The sequence below is a fragment of the Erithacus rubecula genome (genome assembly GCF_903797595.1).
Source record: "Erithacus rubecula genome assembly, chromosome: 2".
Classification (NCBI taxonomy): Eukaryota; Metazoa; Chordata; class Aves; order Passeriformes; family Muscicapidae; genus Erithacus; species Erithacus rubecula.
Window position 1 is genome coordinate 93,813,248 of NC_136685.1, and position 17,522 is coordinate 93,830,769.

The window sequence follows — 17,522 nt, forward strand, 5'->3', positions numbered from 1 at the left end:
TGTGCTGGGGAATGTTTCCACACCTTCCCCATTTTTTTTTTTCATTACCAAAGGAAGTGAGTGATACTTTAGCAATGAACGAATACATAATTTAAGGCTGATCCTGATGTTTTTGTGTGAATGACTGGTCTCATTCAAAAGCTGTTCTTGTAAATGCTGCTTTTCAGCCGTCCCAAAAACTCCCAAAACCTGATCTTAGGATTGCTGCAGAGAAAGAGTTTCTGATCATGTTGCCTTTATCCTCATTATAGCAGCAAGAGGAGGGACATTTGGCTGGAGCAAAATTTCACAAAAGCTATTGTCCTGACACAGTGCCAACACTCAAACCAGAGTGATCCTCCCTAAGCCATGTTCCTATCCAAAAATAATGCCTATGGTACAATACAAAACTGCTGCATCACGCCAGAGCAGCTGTCCAACTGTGTATCTGTAAGGGGCTTTTTTCAGACTGCACAATTTTAACAGGCTGTAATCTCTGTGCTGCACTCTGCAGTTCACACATAGCTGCTCCTGCCACATAAGGCAGCTGCAGAGTCTAAACACATCAACTCAAGTGTCTGCAAGTCAAGTTCAAGTTACTCTTTCTGTGGGTGTTGCTGCTGGCACTCCAGACACTTTCAGGAATTGAATGAAGTCGTCACAAATACAAACCAGAACAAATGTTTTTGTAGTTTACTCCAACCTTACTGGCTGTTTCTTTTTCCCTTGCCTCAGGCAAGATATGGACATATAATAAGATGTATCTACCACTACTCATGACTGATTTTACACACAAAACTCAGACATTTTCTTATCCTTGAAAGATTAATTGGGATTTTCTCCCTGTTCCTCTAGTTCCAGACCTGATACCTAACAGTTTCTTGTTAATCTTCCTAATTAAAAAATCTTGCTATTCTTCCTTTCTTCCTTTATTTGAGATATCCCTGCTCTCAAATTTTAAAGACAAGATTATGGAGACACATACCAGGAGTCCTACACTATGAATCATTGTGAGAGAAAATTCCCTTTAATTAAATACAGAATATAAAATCAAGAATACTGAATACTAGCCTTTAAAGCGGGTTAAAAAGGTGTTAACTAAACAGACAGCAAACTGCTTCATTCATAGTTATATTTAATATAGTGGTGCAATATAAGCCCTTCCTCTCAAAGTTCTTAAAACAAAGTAAGGCTGGAAAAAGATGGATCTTCCCCTAAACACCTCCAGTTGCCTCTGTAAAACACAGACACAGGGCTAGTACTTCACTTTTCAACTAGTTTGAGAGTCCTGATGAAAGGCAGCATAACACTAATTTTAAAAATTAATCTTTTTGGCTGCACAGATTTCAAAAACACTTTTCAAACTTAAAGTACTGTGGTACTTGACAGCCAAACTTTAGCTTTCACAGAATCTTCAAGAACTCTCAGAAGCAAAGAAAATAGATGGAATGGAATGGAATGACAGCTCACTAACAGCAGAGCTGAAAGGTGGTTCTTCTCCCTCTCCTCTCCCTTTTGTTGTATGGTTCTATTGCCCACCTGGTGCTGATTTATCTGATCTCATAAGTTGATTAAATCTTCTCTATCTAACAGCATTTTTCTTGTTTAATCCAGCTAATTAAGGTCATGAGAGAGTGCAGGGAATGCACAGATTGAGAAGGGGTCATGCAACTGCAGTCAGGACTTATTTTGGTGGCAGTTTTCTTCCACTTCTGCTGCTGGAAATGCAGCCTCATGGCCCATTGTATCATCTCTCATGCACTACTCCTTGCTACTTGGAAAATCCAAATTGAATTTGGATAAAATGTTGAGGCACAGTGGAAGAGTGAGGGGTAAAATGGAAAGTAAAAACAGACTGGAAAACTGTTATAAAGCTAAGGAAAATTAGCGTTACAAACGTGACAAAATACAGTATCATATCACAGCTTTTGCATTAGTATTTGTAACACACCTGTTATCTGTTTCTTCAACTTTTCAATTTCTTCTTTCAAACTTTTAATTTCTAAATCTTTGCTTGCTGTTATTGGGCCATCCACTGTTGAATACTGTAGAGCCTGCACTGTCTGGGTAGACTCTAGAAAAAGATGGAAGACAGAGGGTCAAATAACACATCTGACATCTGAAAAGATCAAAGAGAAACTAATGATAAATTAAGACATGCCAAAAGATCCTGCACTGGGCATTCTACAATTTGTAATTTCCAACTATTAAGTGCCAATTTTTTAGTAGATATCAGTTGGACACACTAAGTTCTTAGAAGTTTTAAGAATGAAATGTTTATGCCAGAGTGACCAAGGTACAGTGAGAACAAAATTAGCATACATAAGAAGTTGCATGCATGGTGTATTCAGGCATAAAGAATAAGTAACAGAAATCTGTCAACAGAAATAATGAAGAGAATTCCTTTCTGCTAGAAAGCATTCCAGGATGTATATTTTAATTTTTTCCCACAGTATAAGAAATGCCTTACAAAACTGCAGGTTAATCTCAGTTTAAAAAGTGATGGAATGATTTTTAAAAAAGATTATACCTTGCAGTTTTCTGCTAAGTTCAAGCTTTTCCTGTTCCAGACGTCTTATTCTCCTCTCATAAGCTTCTGTTGCTAAACTATCTTCCAAAGTTCTTTGAATGCTGGCATCAAGATCCATGGAGGGTGGTCCAGCTGTCAGTCTTAGACAGCTGCGGTCTGAAAGCACACTGGGGGAAAAAAATAAATTGTATTGGATTTTACAACAGTCTGGTTTAAAATAGAGCTATAAAAACATCAGCCAATAAACAGTTTGTTTAAGTTGTTAATTACTATGCCATTTATTATAACATCAAAGAATACTTTGTTAGTATGTGCTCATTGGAAATTGATATATTTTTTACCTAGCATGCCTTATCTCCTCAATGCATTTTTTGTTACACAGAAGTGGATGAATTCCTGATTAAAAATCATTATGGACAGTCTAGAGCAAAGATAGCAAAAAGCAACAGCCTAGACAATAAGATTACAATAAGAGTTCATTTCAGAATAGTTAATCAAGTATCACAAATGCTTTAAAGACAACAATCACTAAAAATGGTGTGAACTTATCCCATAACAACCAGGGCATGGACATGCCAGAAATGTTGTGGCTACACATGTACACATGCTACTACTTATGCAAATAACGCTTTTGAAGTCTAGGACATTCTAGGACATAGTCACATTCCCAGCAGAAAGACAGGCTGATTTTTCCAATGGTTGTAAATAATTTCTTTATTTTCATAAACAAGGAGCATACAAGGGACTTCCCTGTTTAATTTAGCAATGGAAATCAGTGAAATAAATTAATGAATTATTATCAATTGAAGTAATTTTTACAAAGTTTCTATTCAGACTTACAGAAGTGTCAAAGGGCTAGAAATAAAACTGGTTTTAATGTCTAATAAACTAAGTTCTGCCAGGGTCCACACATCTAGTCTTAACTTTGTCATATGCAGTTAATATTATACATTCTCTAATAACAACCTTTCTCATCAAAACTCTCCTGACCACAGGTGCTGACCTTAACATGTATGTAAATTTTACCTGCACAGAACTCATTATTTTGAACAGACAGCATTTTAGATTATGGTAATTTCTTCATTGAATCACATTCTTTGATATCTGTTCAATATGTTTTAAAGACAGAAAGTTAGAATACTGTGTAACCAGCCTACAGACAATTCCAGAACTCTTAACTTACCAGCTACTTGTATATGTGAAACCCACAAATGGTAAATGATGGCCAGAAAATGCAGTGTGGGATGGTGGAGGCATTGTTTCCTAGAAAAATAATAGGACAGTTGAGTAAGCAGTATCCTACTGTACTTAAACAGGTTTTCCAGTTCAGCCATATGAGAAGTGTTAATCATAGTACCATATGAACTATATTTACTGTCATCTTTATCTACAGCTCAAATATGAAACAGCATCAACTAAATCTATTTATAATTATATTTAACATACACAAAAAACAGCACGCTGACATAAAAATGCTTTTCTAATTAAATAGTCTATTGTTGGAGGAAAGCAGAGTATTACACATATGAGATGCCAATTTATTCCTTTTTTCCAAGAAGCTCTTAGCACAAAGAGCAACACCTTTTATTCCCTGTTATACTCTGCTATTTGGTCAACAGGGCTTCCTGCCTGTAGAATTACCACCCCACTTATGAGTGGGTCATCTCTACTTGGAGAAAAGAAAGAAGTAATACAACAGAGTGTTCTAATCCCATTAGTGCTTTGGTCATTCCTTCATTCTTTGCTCCTCTTTCTTTCAGACAAAGAACTACAAACCAAAACAATTTTTTCTGTTTCTCTTCAGGCTGAAATAACACTGTTGTTATTTTACTTAGACTATTTGAAGTTGTAATATTCTTAAATGTTCTGTTAAAAGCTGCCTGTTGAACCCCAAGATGCAAGGTTTATGTTGCTCTACTAGAGATAGCCATAACAGTCACCAAAAGAAAACCCCCAAGAAGATGATTATTGCACTGGAAGTGCTATAAGATTCCAAATTGTCAGAAAAGGTATGTAATGATTTATTCCTAAACCTAAACAAAAATACAGAAAGGAACCAGCTGTACATTTCTTTCATGTAAAATACAGAAGGAAAGGACAAGGAGCAAGACTGCATGCAAATGAAATCTAAAATTACCTTTCCAGTGGTAGTGTGAGCTGTATTACATCACAGCCTTGTCCTCTTAGCTGATAAAAACCTTCATATTATAAAAGAGATCCCAAACAACACTAATGATATTGCTAGATTGTGCAAATTCATGAAGTTGAGCATTTTGGAAACTAGGGGCAAGACCAAATTACAAAGCCTTAACTTTCCCCTGAATCATAATCAAAATACTAATTATTACAGATTACTATGGCTAGAAAAATTAAATTTTACTTCTCCTTTACACTTTGTTTTCACCTTCCATAGTTTTGAATTTCAAAACTGTGTTTACCAATAACTTTAAAGTATCAAATGCTTAATTGCATGATTTTAACAGCTCACATGACAATTCCTAGGCACCACACAGGTTACTTTTCTAAAATATCATATCTATTGTTAATAAGGTAGGATTCTGTGAAAGCATCTGTTTAACAGAGATCAAGACGTGCATCTCCCGCTGCCTATGTGAATTTAACTGTACAATCATGCTGAGAAAATTATAACTGATTCTATCATACCTCTCAATAAGGCTACTAAACCAAACAGTTAAAAGCTAAAACCCAGAACACCTTAGGCTGCCTGAACAGCATAGTTTTGCCCTTTATGCTTCTGTGTACACTCGACTACTTTTTAAATTTCATTACTATGTATATAATTTTTCTGTGGGACTATAGTCTCATTCAAAGTTCAGGAAGAATAACAATCATGGCTTTTCAACACTGTCTTTTATCTTCAGCATTGAGTTTTCCTCATTTGCTCTATACAATTCAGATCTTGCCAAGAATTTAAAAAAAAAAAAAAAAGTCTCATGGGCTTATCTTCTGTGGTGCTGACTTCTATAACAGCAGTGTGAGTATGTGGAACTTCATCAAAAGATATGTATGAAATATGGAGGAGAAAATACCTCCAAGTTATATATAAGGAATTTGAGGCAAAGCAATATGAAATACAATTTCTACCAGTCAAAGCAAAAATGTAAAATATTCCCAGTCATGCAATGCCTTAGGCTAGGTTTCTTCAGCAGTTCTGAGATACCAGGTGTGAAAAGAAATGGCAAGAAAATAACATCCTTATATTAAAACAGGACAAAACCTTCAGATGTTTCAAATTAGGAAAGTGAAAAAGAAGCTCTAGAAACCAGCATTCATCTCTAACAGTTCAGGGGCATTGCTTTTCAACCCCAAATATCTAAAGTAAATTAAGAACTGGACTCTGTTTTCTCAGCTGAGAGTCCAGTCACTCAGCAGAGGAGCATTTTTCCCTCACCTGCAGGTCCCTGTTTCTTCACAATAGTAAAGCATTCACACTGCACAGGCACAGTTTGAGAGCCTCAGGTGGGAGACTGGGCTCTAAAAAGGAGTGGTGGAATGGACAATGCTAAAATGTGTGAACAACCTGCAAAAGGTATTTCAGGTTGCTGTATACGGCAAGCACTCAAGCTACTCCATCCTCATGGGTGCTGCTGGATAAACTAATATGCAAACAGGTATCTGAAGACTGCATAAACAAGTTTTAAGATAAAAATACTTCAGTTGTGAAGGGAGGTGGAAATATCACATGCAAGCGAGGAAACGAAATGAAAAAAATGCAAGTCATCCTATGTAGCTACAGTGATTTGCATAAGTAAAGGGTTTAAGTAGGTCTGAGATTTCATCAGAGATCACAGAATCATTTAGATTGGAAAAGACCTTCAAGATCATTGAGTCCAGCCATTAACTGTCAGGTCCATCATTAAATCACTTTGCTAAGGACCACATGTGTTTCCTAAGGTCTACATGTGTTTTAAAAACCTCCAGTGATAGCTGACTCCACCATTTCTGTAGGCAGCCTTTTTGCTAAAGAAACTTTTCCCAATGAAACCTCCCCTGGCTCAACTTGAGGCCATTTCCTTTCGTCCTGTGGCTTATTACTTGGGAGAAGATACTGACACCCACAAAGTGTTTAAACCAAAGTGTTTTCCAAGTTTTAATGTGCAGCTGGAGAAAATGGAATGCAAATAATGATCATCTTGTCTATATCAATTCATGTTGCCTCTTACCTGCAGGCCTAGAAAACTGAGTGAAACTGAGATGCACATGCAGTTTAGAAAACAGAAGTGGGGAAAATGCTTTATTTCACATGTAAATAGCAGGTTTCTGCATCTTTCAACAGACATACACACAAACACAGCCAAAGGTATTTCCAAGGAGAGAACACAAGGCATTCCTCCAATGCTAAGAGATTTATCATCTGTCAAAGCTCCTTTTCAAAAGCACAGAAACAAAGTCTGGTAAAATCAATAGTTGCAGAGCATTTTAAGCAAAGGTAAAAATACTTTCTTGCTCTTTAAGAAATTGGCTGCAATACTTCTCCTACATTTCCCAAAACTCAAGCTGGAGAAAAGGCTGGAAAATTTAATAGAAATTAACAGAATGAAATCCAACACCAATACGAGCAATTAGAGTAGAGCAATAAAATACAGTAAAATGCAATATGCAAACTTATACTAACTCTTAAAAATGCTCTGCTAGAAACAGCCTTGCAGACTATCTGTATGTTAATTTATCATTCTTTATATAAGACATGGACACTAAATTTGTTACTGCAGCAGATGTATATTAGGTAAAGACACATAAAGCAACAATGAATTTACAAAAGTTGTCCTAACACAAGTATGATTTTAGGACCAGCCTACAAACTATGAAAGTATTCTCACTTCTTCAAAGTAGCACCTAGCTGTTACTTATTCAGAACACAGTGAAATAAACTGCCTTTTCCATACATTTTGTTACAAAGTACAATACAAAGGCTGATTAATCAAAATGTTAATATACTTACAGAGTTTTTTAAGCAATCATCATCCACATCAAAGTTTGATGTATCAGTAGGGCTGCTGACTTCTGGGATGTAAGGTGCCTCACAGTTCCTAATGTTGTCCCAATCAATCCCAGCAAAAAATGGATGGTTCTTAAAGTCTTCTATTCCATTTTGTCCAAGTCGATGCTCTCTGCTACAAATGAGCCTTCGGATGAGGTCCTTTGCACTTTCAGAGACATCTGTCACTTGAGCAGGAAACTGAAACCTCTCCTTAAAGATTAAAAGAAGAGGAAATAGTTTATTACCAAGAAAAAGTTGGAAAAATTACCTTCTTACTGAAAATCATTACACAGAAAAAGAAATGTGCAAATACTCCAGCTCTGAAATACATGCAACAAGGTTTCAAGAAAAAGACTTATGCTAAGGATAGAAACTATTAAGATTTTTTGTCTTCTAGTTTTTCTCCTTTATTTAAATTTCTCTTACACTACAGCTGTTGAATTCTACAGCCAGCTGCATGTAGAAGAACATTTTAGAATCTTTTGCATAAGTCAAGGAAAGGGTTCACCAGAAAAAATAAACACAACAGGATTGATGCTATGCAGCCAAAACAGATTCCATAGAGAGAATTATTATCCATGTTTCCAAACCCAGATTTTAAGTTTTAGCCTTATCCCAAAGCAAAGTCATCAGCAATCCATAACCATTAACTTGCTACATAAAAACATATATTTTGTTTTACATTTATGAACACTTAACATAACTAGTACATAAAAACTTATTTTTAAACACATGTTCAAGTTAGCCCATTATTAAAAATTAGCTTAGAGACAGACAGAAAGTGCACTAACTTTGTGGTTCATTATTTTCCCATAGGTCTCCACCAAGGACTCAGCATAAAAGGGCGTTTCTCCATAAAGCATCTCATACATGCAAACGCCCAGGGACCACCAGTCACACTCGGGCCCATACTTCCCTTTTCCATCTTCCATGGCCTGCAAGATTTCTGGAGAGATGTAATCTGGTGTTCCAACTGCCACTGAAGATTGAACCTGGAGAAATTACATTCAAATCAACTTTCATCATTACAGACACTGTGGTACTGTGCCCATGTATATATAAATTTTATAAATTTAGCCCAGCATTCTTGTCATAACAGAACAACTATCCATAAGCAAAAGTTTATAAATTCATAAAGAAATACTTAAGCATTCAAGGCACTGTATTAGTAGGCATCCCAATAATATACTTTTGCTAAACTATTATCAATACTTAAAAACAGATAAAGGACAAAACTGTCAATTGTCAGGATTAGAGGCAGTAAGCAATTATAGATTTGGTAATCACATATATTAGGTCAAAATGCTTTGTAACCCCCTGGGACATGATCCAACCTACTGGAATTACATTCTAGTCACACTTACCAGATACTGTGTAAATTTTAATTTACTAGAAGAACATCATCACATTTCAATATCTCATCCTGCTCATGCTAAAGCTTTCATTTTCAATAAAGATTAGAGCTCTGAGCTTAAACCAAAAGATTCATAGTTCATAAACACTTACTTGGCACTGACAGCACAGCTTCTTTTTATTTATTCATGAGTTGACTGTATGCTGAAAGGTTTTTAATATACTGCAAATCCAAGCAGTCTGCAGCTGTATTTTCAATACAATTATATGCCAGTTTCAACACAGTTATATACCAATACCATTTACATTCCATTTCCTTTGCCATAAGGCACTTTTTCCCTTTATTAGCACACATTTTGGGGCAATCAATGCACTGAAGAAAAAATATTCAGGAATGTATCATTCTTTCTAACTTACTGTTCCATCTTCCATCAGTTTCAGACAAGAACCAAAATCTGCTAATCGAATATGTCCATTCATATCCATCAAGATGTTGTCTGGCTTTATATCCCTGCAATTAAACAAATTTGAGGATTAGTACAAAAGGCATTGCACAAGATGTATTCCAAGCATTAACTTTGCAACAGTCTTTTCATTCAAAACCAGCAACCTGCCAGTTCACAGAAGACAGTCACTCAAGACATGGTGAAATTTGCACTAGAGACATTTCATGACAGAGGCTGTAGATCAGTCAAATCCTATAATGCTTCTTAATTTTAGTAAGAATTCTGTAGTTAAATTCCTCTCATGTCTCAAGGGTAGACAGGAGAATCTACTTGCTCTGAGCTTTTGTATATAAAACTTTTAAATCATCTGAAGCATTTTAGTAAAATGCTCTCATGTGGAAGATGCTTATACTGGAGCTAAAAAACAACCCCTAGATTTTACAACAGAACAAAGGCCAATGAAATCCTGAACTAACCAACGCATTTTTAGATTTACTGTCTTTCACTGACATTCTTCCCTCACATGCATCTCAGTTCACTATGTATATCTGTCATATTTCTGCTGATATGACCATTGCACACTACTGCAGCTCTGCCTGGCCAAACTCTGGCTGCCTTATTCAGGTCATGATGCAGATGGAACTACCCTTCTAAGCAGGCAACATAATAAATACTCCTTATACTGTAAACTTGACCTTTTTTTTTTTTTTTGTCTCAGGCTTTTCCTAAGTGTACTGAAATACAGGTAGAGTGTATGTTCTCAGAATGCAGCTGAGTAGGACAAAAGCTCTCAGATATCAGAGAGAGATTTGTTCAACTTGCAAACTATGTTCAAATGCTGAAATTTGTTTTCAATTAAGTATAGATATGAGAAATACACATCAAGCTACATTTAAAATATATATGACATTATTAGATTCTTACACTATCCTTATCTATTATATTCAAAACATAAATTATAACTGCATGAATACAGGTCTACAAATATTTTCTCAGTGAATGTTTTTAAGCTATAAGAACAAATCCCCTAAAATAAACAAAAATAAGTGAAGTCCTCACTTTGCTTCATTCCCCAAACAACTTATAAAATGAATGTCACTGATTGCTTTGCAGACAAATCTCAAAATATTCACAAACTAAAATGTTTACATTGCAACTGAGAGCAAATTCTGTTGTTTGGAGTTTGGTGTTTTGTTTTGTTATTTTGGTTTTTTTTCCCAACTAGAAATCGAGTTATAGACAAGGCTTACTGATAATTTACAATGGAAAAAAAAATTACAACCACACCTTGAGCAACATTATAGAAGCAATGGCATAAGGGTGTCACAGTGTCACACACTTGGTGACAATTAATACAGAAACAATTTGTTGTTTGGAAGAAAAGTACTTCCTGAATTTGTGTTACTTAAAGACAAGCAGCAGTGGCCCATGCTGAAAACAAACTTTAGGCACCTTTCAAATACACAGAAATATTTACAAAGTAGAAAACAAACACTGCAAGAAATCATACTTTCACAATTTGCAACTGAACATAAAGACAATTCTTTACAAAGTAAATCAGAAAAAATAACCAAGTCCATTCTCCTAAGACCATTCTTCCACTTGATTTCTGCTGACACTGAATATGCCAATATGCAGCCTCCAGACTGAGATAGTTTTGTTTGGTTTGCATTCACCCACCAAAAACATTCCTTAAACATGCTTCTAAATAAAAACAAACACATGCCATCGAGACTGCTGGAATTATAACTTCAGTTTAACACTTTGCAAAAACATGCACCTAAAATCCAGTTCCTGCTAGAAGCTGGACCTACTTCAAGTTAAACAAAAACATGAGTCACCTTTGAGGCTCCATTTATCCATGTTCTATCTTTTAATATATTCCCAAGAGAAATAATAATAACATTAATAATCATTATAATCCTCCCAACCTCTCCCATTCAATCTCACCAAACAGCAAGAAAACATGAAACATCTCATTGTGTTGTCAACACCATGCAAAACCAAACCTGCAAACAACACTGAATGCACTTGAAAGAAAAACTGTTTCTTGCAGAGTGCCATTTGTAATGCTCAGTAATAACTTCATAAGAACAATTTTTACAGTTAAGGAAAAAAGTCAAGACCAACTTAATAAATACAAATTCTTTTCAACTCTTGTAACAGAAGCTATGGGCTATGAACAACTATTCTGAATTCTGAACCAGATTAATAAAATACAGATTGAAAGACAAGAATTTCTGGTACCTGCAGAGCAGAGTAGGCTATAAGCAAAGGGAAAGAAAATTATGAGCCCAGAGGGGAACAGGAATAATTATTGCCAGTGTAACTGAAGAGTGTGAAGGTGGTGGTTATGGGAAAAAATAATGTCTTAAACCCTGCATCTCTACTGAGCCTGCAGCAGTTAGATTGCATTAGAATGATGAGTTTTGTTCCAGGTTTTGTTTTGAATGACATTTGTTTACTCTCTTTAGTGATCAGAACTGATCTATTTCCAGCTGGAAAGAGAATATGATATTCCTTCTTCACATTCACTTCACCCTCCCCAGCCTATCCCAGCTTCTTCACTGTATGGACCGGTTCCTTCTACTTCCACCTCAACTATTTTTTATTCTGCTCTCTCCTAGACTTACCTCAAAAGCTGAGATGTCCAAACCTCCACAGCCTATCAACCCCAAATTTCCTCCCCTTCTATTTCCTTCTTTCATCTTCTTCACTCAAGTCCTCATCTCCCTGCTTGTTCAAATTTAACTAATCTTTCTTTTTATCCCATTTCAATTCTTACCAGTCACTATTTACTCACAGTCCTGTTCCCACTGGTTTCCTATTCCCACAACACAGGACAACTATCCTCTTTCCTGATGTCCAGTTCCTGTCCAATTTGCATAGCAATCTTCTTTTGGCACCAAAAGGAAGGGAACTACCAGTAATAGAGACACTCCACACTGTCTCTGTCTCTTATCAGCATCTCCTCAAATTCCTTCAACATTACAGCTCTGAAGCAGTGCAAAGCTATAGCAGAAGAAAACTAAAAAGTATTTAGGGATCAAACTTTGCACACAGTTGTCTGGAACTCATAACAGCTGGAATATTGAGGGAACAATCATAACCTGAAAACATCTAGGTGGGGGCAGAGGAATGAAAATACATCCACAACTCATGGAGGATTCTCTCCCAAATTTCAAGTCGCCACAGCAGAAGATTTTCTCATTGGTTTTGCAATGATTATTTTATTAATTGCAAATCTATATAGGAAAAGCAATCCATGTTTCTGTAAAGAGTAACACTTACTGCTTCAGGCAAATACTGAGGGAGGAAAATTCCAGAACAAGTAGCTAAAATCTGGCAAAACTGCTGAGCAAATAATGAAAAGTTATATGGCTTGATGAATTGACCACTGGGCTGAATCTTTGTAGATAAGAGTCACCAGGTGATTGTGGGCAGACTATTTAAACATCACTCAACAAGAACCATGGTGCTCAATCAAGCAACTAATATCCTCTGGCTAGAAGGCTGTGGAGCACAAATACCCCACTAACTCTGTAATTAGTTCACTGTAATAAAAGAAAAAGGTCAGCTCATGAAATATGAAACACTAATTCACTTTCAAGAAATAGAAGCATTTGAAAGGTATTTTATTGGCCAGACTTATAGTAGGAACAAGTATTGAATTGGGGCAATTGCTCTGACACCACTGTGCCCTCTTGAGACCCTGAGCCTGACCAAGTCCCAGACAGTTCTGCCCTACAGGCTGCCAGAGCTCTGCACAAGCCAGGCTAGTACAAATTCTTCAAATATGCTCCACACTGAAATAAGGGAACACAGGAACTCAACATATCCAAATAAACTTTTTTTTTTCAATGAGTGATTTAACAGTGCCAAAGAGACTAGAAATCTGGACCAAATAAACTTCTCTAGAAATGCATATGTCCATTTCAACTCTGACTCCAACACTGGACACTCCAAGAGTGTCCAGGAGCAACCTCTTCTTTTCTGAGCTTTGATGGCCTTGCCTGTAGGAAAAAATCAGCACTGCACAGCAACTTTGCTGCTCTTTTCTGGAGAATGCAATAGGAACAAACAGTGTGTAACACTGAACACTTCACTTGCACCGAATATGAGTGTGAAGGCTAATAAAAAAAAAAAAAAAAAAAAAAGAAAGCTCTCTAATGAATCCTTCCTTATAATGCTTCTTAGTTTAATTTGGGGAGCTGTTCAGATTGGCATGTTTACCCAGATGACTTCACTCACCTCTCTTTAAAACCGTTTACTTTCTTAAGCTGTAATTAAAATCCAAACATTTTACATACTAACTGTGTTAATATAAACAATATTCTGAAATAGGACTACAGCAGATGCCTGGATTATTGCCATTTATTTTGATTTCTCTGTTAATGAACCAGAGTAGAATTTCATTTATTCAGTAAGACTCAAGAGAAAGTATTCCCTCTGAGACATGCTAAATCCATAGCACATTCCAGCTGTAAAATAAACTAAAAAAGAATTTTTAATACATGTGAATGTATTTTTTTCCCTGGATTAATTTCTGATACTAAAGCAAACTCAAGGAATTGTGAGGTCTTGTATACTGGAATTTGGATTAGAAAACTCCCTTAAGTTCCTTACAACTTCAATTATCTGATTGTCTCATGGTTTCAAAGCATACAGGTTCCTGAGATTCATTTATTCCAGTCATTCCTTGAATCACTGGGTCAATGCAGTTCTGTTACTTGCAAGACCACATGAAGTTCCTCAGATCTACAAAAGAGGAAACAGCAGATTTAGAAGAATCTTAACTTAATTTTGTTTCAATGGCAGCTTCGTGGAAGAGGGGACGAGACAAACAGATTGGAAGATGCATCAAAAATAGAAGAACTGTATCAGAATGATTGAGCAGCAGTCGTGTTAAACACTACCAAAGACTGTGCCAGTGGGCCAACCCACAGGCTTGTATCTTCTCAGTTTATGAGATAAAATCCCTAGTGGCATTAAAGATTTTGTGACCAGAAGGGATCCCTCTTCTTGGTAGCTGTACAGTTGAGCTCTTAAAAAAACAGCAGAACTGAAATGACAAGAAAGGGACTCACACTGCTGTAAATGGAACAACCATGATGTGAGCTGAGCCTGAATACAGAAATGGACCTGTCTGAAATCAAAGGATTCAGTTCCAGATTGATAGCTGAACTACTACTTATCCAGTAGATAAGAAAGAGATAATCTGGAGAACAAATTGTTATTCCTAATGCTAACATTAGAAAAGCATGGAAATCAATTAATTTTCCTAAACAGGTCATACACCTCAAGAGATGCTATTGTTGAATGGCAAGGAACAAAGTGAATAGCTTACATTAAATTATATTTCCGTGAAGAAAAGTATTTTTTAATGCTACCAATGCAAATTAAAACACCAGCATATGAGAAAAATAAATTAGTTTCAGGTGTAACTGCTGGCACAGAGAAACAGATCCAGAAAGTTTATTACCAATTAAAGATTTCACAGCACATTATTTGCTCACTGTACATACAAGAGCATTCCCCAAAAGTATAAATCAAATTATTATTGCAATTATTCACTCTTACAACAAGAAATGCCACCCTGTGTCAAGTTAACCTACTTTAAGAAAAAACACAACCAAGACTTCATTGCCAGAATGCCTGGACTTTTTATCCAAAATTCCTTCAGAACACAGGATTATCCTTAGTCAGGACAGAAGTTTGGCAAACTGCTCATTTCACTCCCTTCTGTTGTTTCAGGCAGATTTCCCCTCCATATACCTCTCTCACAAAGAAATGCTACATCCATGATTAAAAATGAAGACATTTGGTTTTGGCAGCACTCCAATGAAAGAAGAAAATTTGGTGCCTGTGCAGTTTTTATTGAAGTATTCAGTGATACTCTACTGACAGCTTGCTTTAGATACACAGAGTGAAACAACTGGTGAACTTCCATCAAGAATGCTGGTCAAATAATTCCTTTTTTCACAGTCAAATGTATGGACATTGATGTTTCTATTTTCCATTACAGTGGACTGGGTTATATCAAAGTCACCATTGCCATATTCTGCCAACTATGGTTTATCTGAATTCTGATGAGCAGAAGTAGAAATAGGCTCCATCTGGCAGAAAGACCAATGGACACTGAGCCAAATTAGATTTGGGCAGTTGGCAGTTATTCTTTAGCAATCCCAACAAGATAGGCTGCACAAGATAGCAGCATGAGAAAACTGGAATATGTTGTACCTCATTAACTGTGCCTCTTATCAAGACTCTACTGCACCTTCTCCTAGACAGACACTCCTTCATTTTTGGGGGAAATCCAAAAAGTGTGCATTCTGATTGAAACCAAAATAATTGAAATAACTTTGATCTTAGCCTTATTATTTATATAGCACCCAAACCATTGCAGCATGTTTGTATACTAAACAAAACCTGCTTCATGAAACGCTGACAAACTAAAGCTTACAAGCAAATAAGATACAGTAGCTGTGCTCATATAAGCCCTGAAGTCAACATGAAGAGCCAAAGACTGAACACTTCAGAATTTAAGCCTTAATGAGAAGAGCAACTACAGGGGAAAAAATAAATGCTATAATCAACCTTATTTTATAATTATTTTTTCTTAAACACTATGTGAACAGTGTAAAACTTCTTTGCTTTCACTTTAAGCCTTGATAATAAATTATTATGTATGTGCTGTTCCAGGAACATCCAGTATTTCACCACTGCTAAAAGAATCTCTCTACTCTAAGCAGCAGGAGATTCCTCTAAATCTCACTACATTCAATGGACAGACTCTCATCAATTACTTGGAAACACCAGCCACAACAATAAACGTTCTAGATCTGTGATACAATCATTATTTATTGATCAGTATGTTTAATTTTATGTTCATATTGTCACACACCCTAACCAAGTTTTATTCCTAGTAATATAACAAAACTAAACAAAAAACATGACAAAATTCAAGGTTTCATGTCCTGCATGCAGTACATGTAGTGCAGCACCTACAGAATCAGATACTTCCAAACTAACTTAGCTCCAGACCATACTTTCTGCCAAAGTGTACTTTTTAAAATCCATAATCCAGACTGAGTGAAATAATTTCAGTTTTCACTAAAACTAAGGTAATTACATTACATTCCTCTCTTACTATGAAGAATCTGCACCACAGACTTGAAGTATATAATGCAAAACAGATGAAATTGAATACTTTGTCATACCAAGTGTTGCAACACAAAAAGTAATGAATTTAAATACCAATGAAAGATACCCAGATGAAACATTAGAAAACACTTCCATAATAATGACAATAGGACACTGGAACAAATGGCTTCAGGAAATGTCATCATCTCCATCACTTTTCTATTAAAAACAGTTAGACAAATGTCTGTCTAGATTGGTTTAGCTGCAGTTTGATCCTGCCTTGCAGCCCAAGGAAAATACTAGCTGACCTCTCCAAGTCCTCTCCCAGTCCTTTGCTCTACAGTCTTTAATTTCTGCCACTCAGACAAGTATTCTGGACACAACACAGTGTTTACCTTATGGTATCCAATGTTCTTTATGAATTTCAAATGCTAATAAAGGAAATAATAACAAGCAACAGGGAACGAGTACATCAGCCAACACATATATATCTTGAGTTTGTTCAGGCACTCATTTTCATTCCTGAACACTTGAACAGAGTGTAGTTACTGGCTTATAAATATATGCCCCACCACATCATATTATAATATCCTAGAATTAATTTACCTCAGAAAAATGTCTCCCTATGGGCTTTCTGCATATGTATTTGTTTCCAAGTAATGGATATCTCAAACATGATAACAGTCACAAACCAAGAATAATTATTTTTAAAAGCTGCTTATGTCCATTTTTTTTCCTTTCTTTTAAAAAAAATAAGTAAAAGGGGTGATTTGAAAAATTCTTTTGGATAAATGCTTGGCAGCTACATACTCCCCATAGCTACTGTCTTCATCTAAAATGTTAATCAGCTGACAGAACCAAGTATCTATGGCAAAAACCCTCACATGCAGGTTAGGAACCTCATGCAGCATTTTAAAGAGATGTCAGAGCAAAGCCACTTGTCATTGCCTAGGGATTATTTCTATTGTCTTGCCAGCTTTACAGACTAAAAAGAACACACTATGCTATTTGATAACTATTGTAAATTTGGTACTTTACAAGGCTGATTTACAGATTTTAAACACAAATG

The 17,522-nt window shown here is 36.0% G+C and overlaps 1 protein-coding gene across 9 annotated transcripts in view; it reads right to left on the reverse strand.

Annotated features, from left to right (window-relative positions):
- CDC42BPA (CDC42 binding protein kinase alpha) overlaps positions 1-17,522 on the reverse strand; it is a 178,532-nt gene that overhangs the window by 69,315 nt on the left and 91,695 nt on the right. For all 9 annotated transcript variants that reach the window (XM_079299015.1, XM_079299018.1, XM_079299016.1 and 6 more), the window contains exons 7-12: positions 9,282-9,375; positions 8,303-8,503; positions 7,473-7,721; positions 3,693-3,772; positions 2,510-2,676; positions 1,931-2,053 (exon numbers count right to left, since the gene is read on the reverse strand). In XM_079299015.1, the coding sequence (XP_079155141.1) occupies positions 1,931-2,053; positions 2,510-2,676; positions 3,693-3,772; positions 7,473-7,721; positions 8,303-8,503; positions 9,282-9,375 (914 nt within the window). The remainder of the gene's footprint in view (positions 1-1,930; positions 2,054-2,509; positions 2,677-3,692; positions 3,773-7,472; positions 7,722-8,302; positions 8,504-9,281; positions 9,376-17,522) is intronic.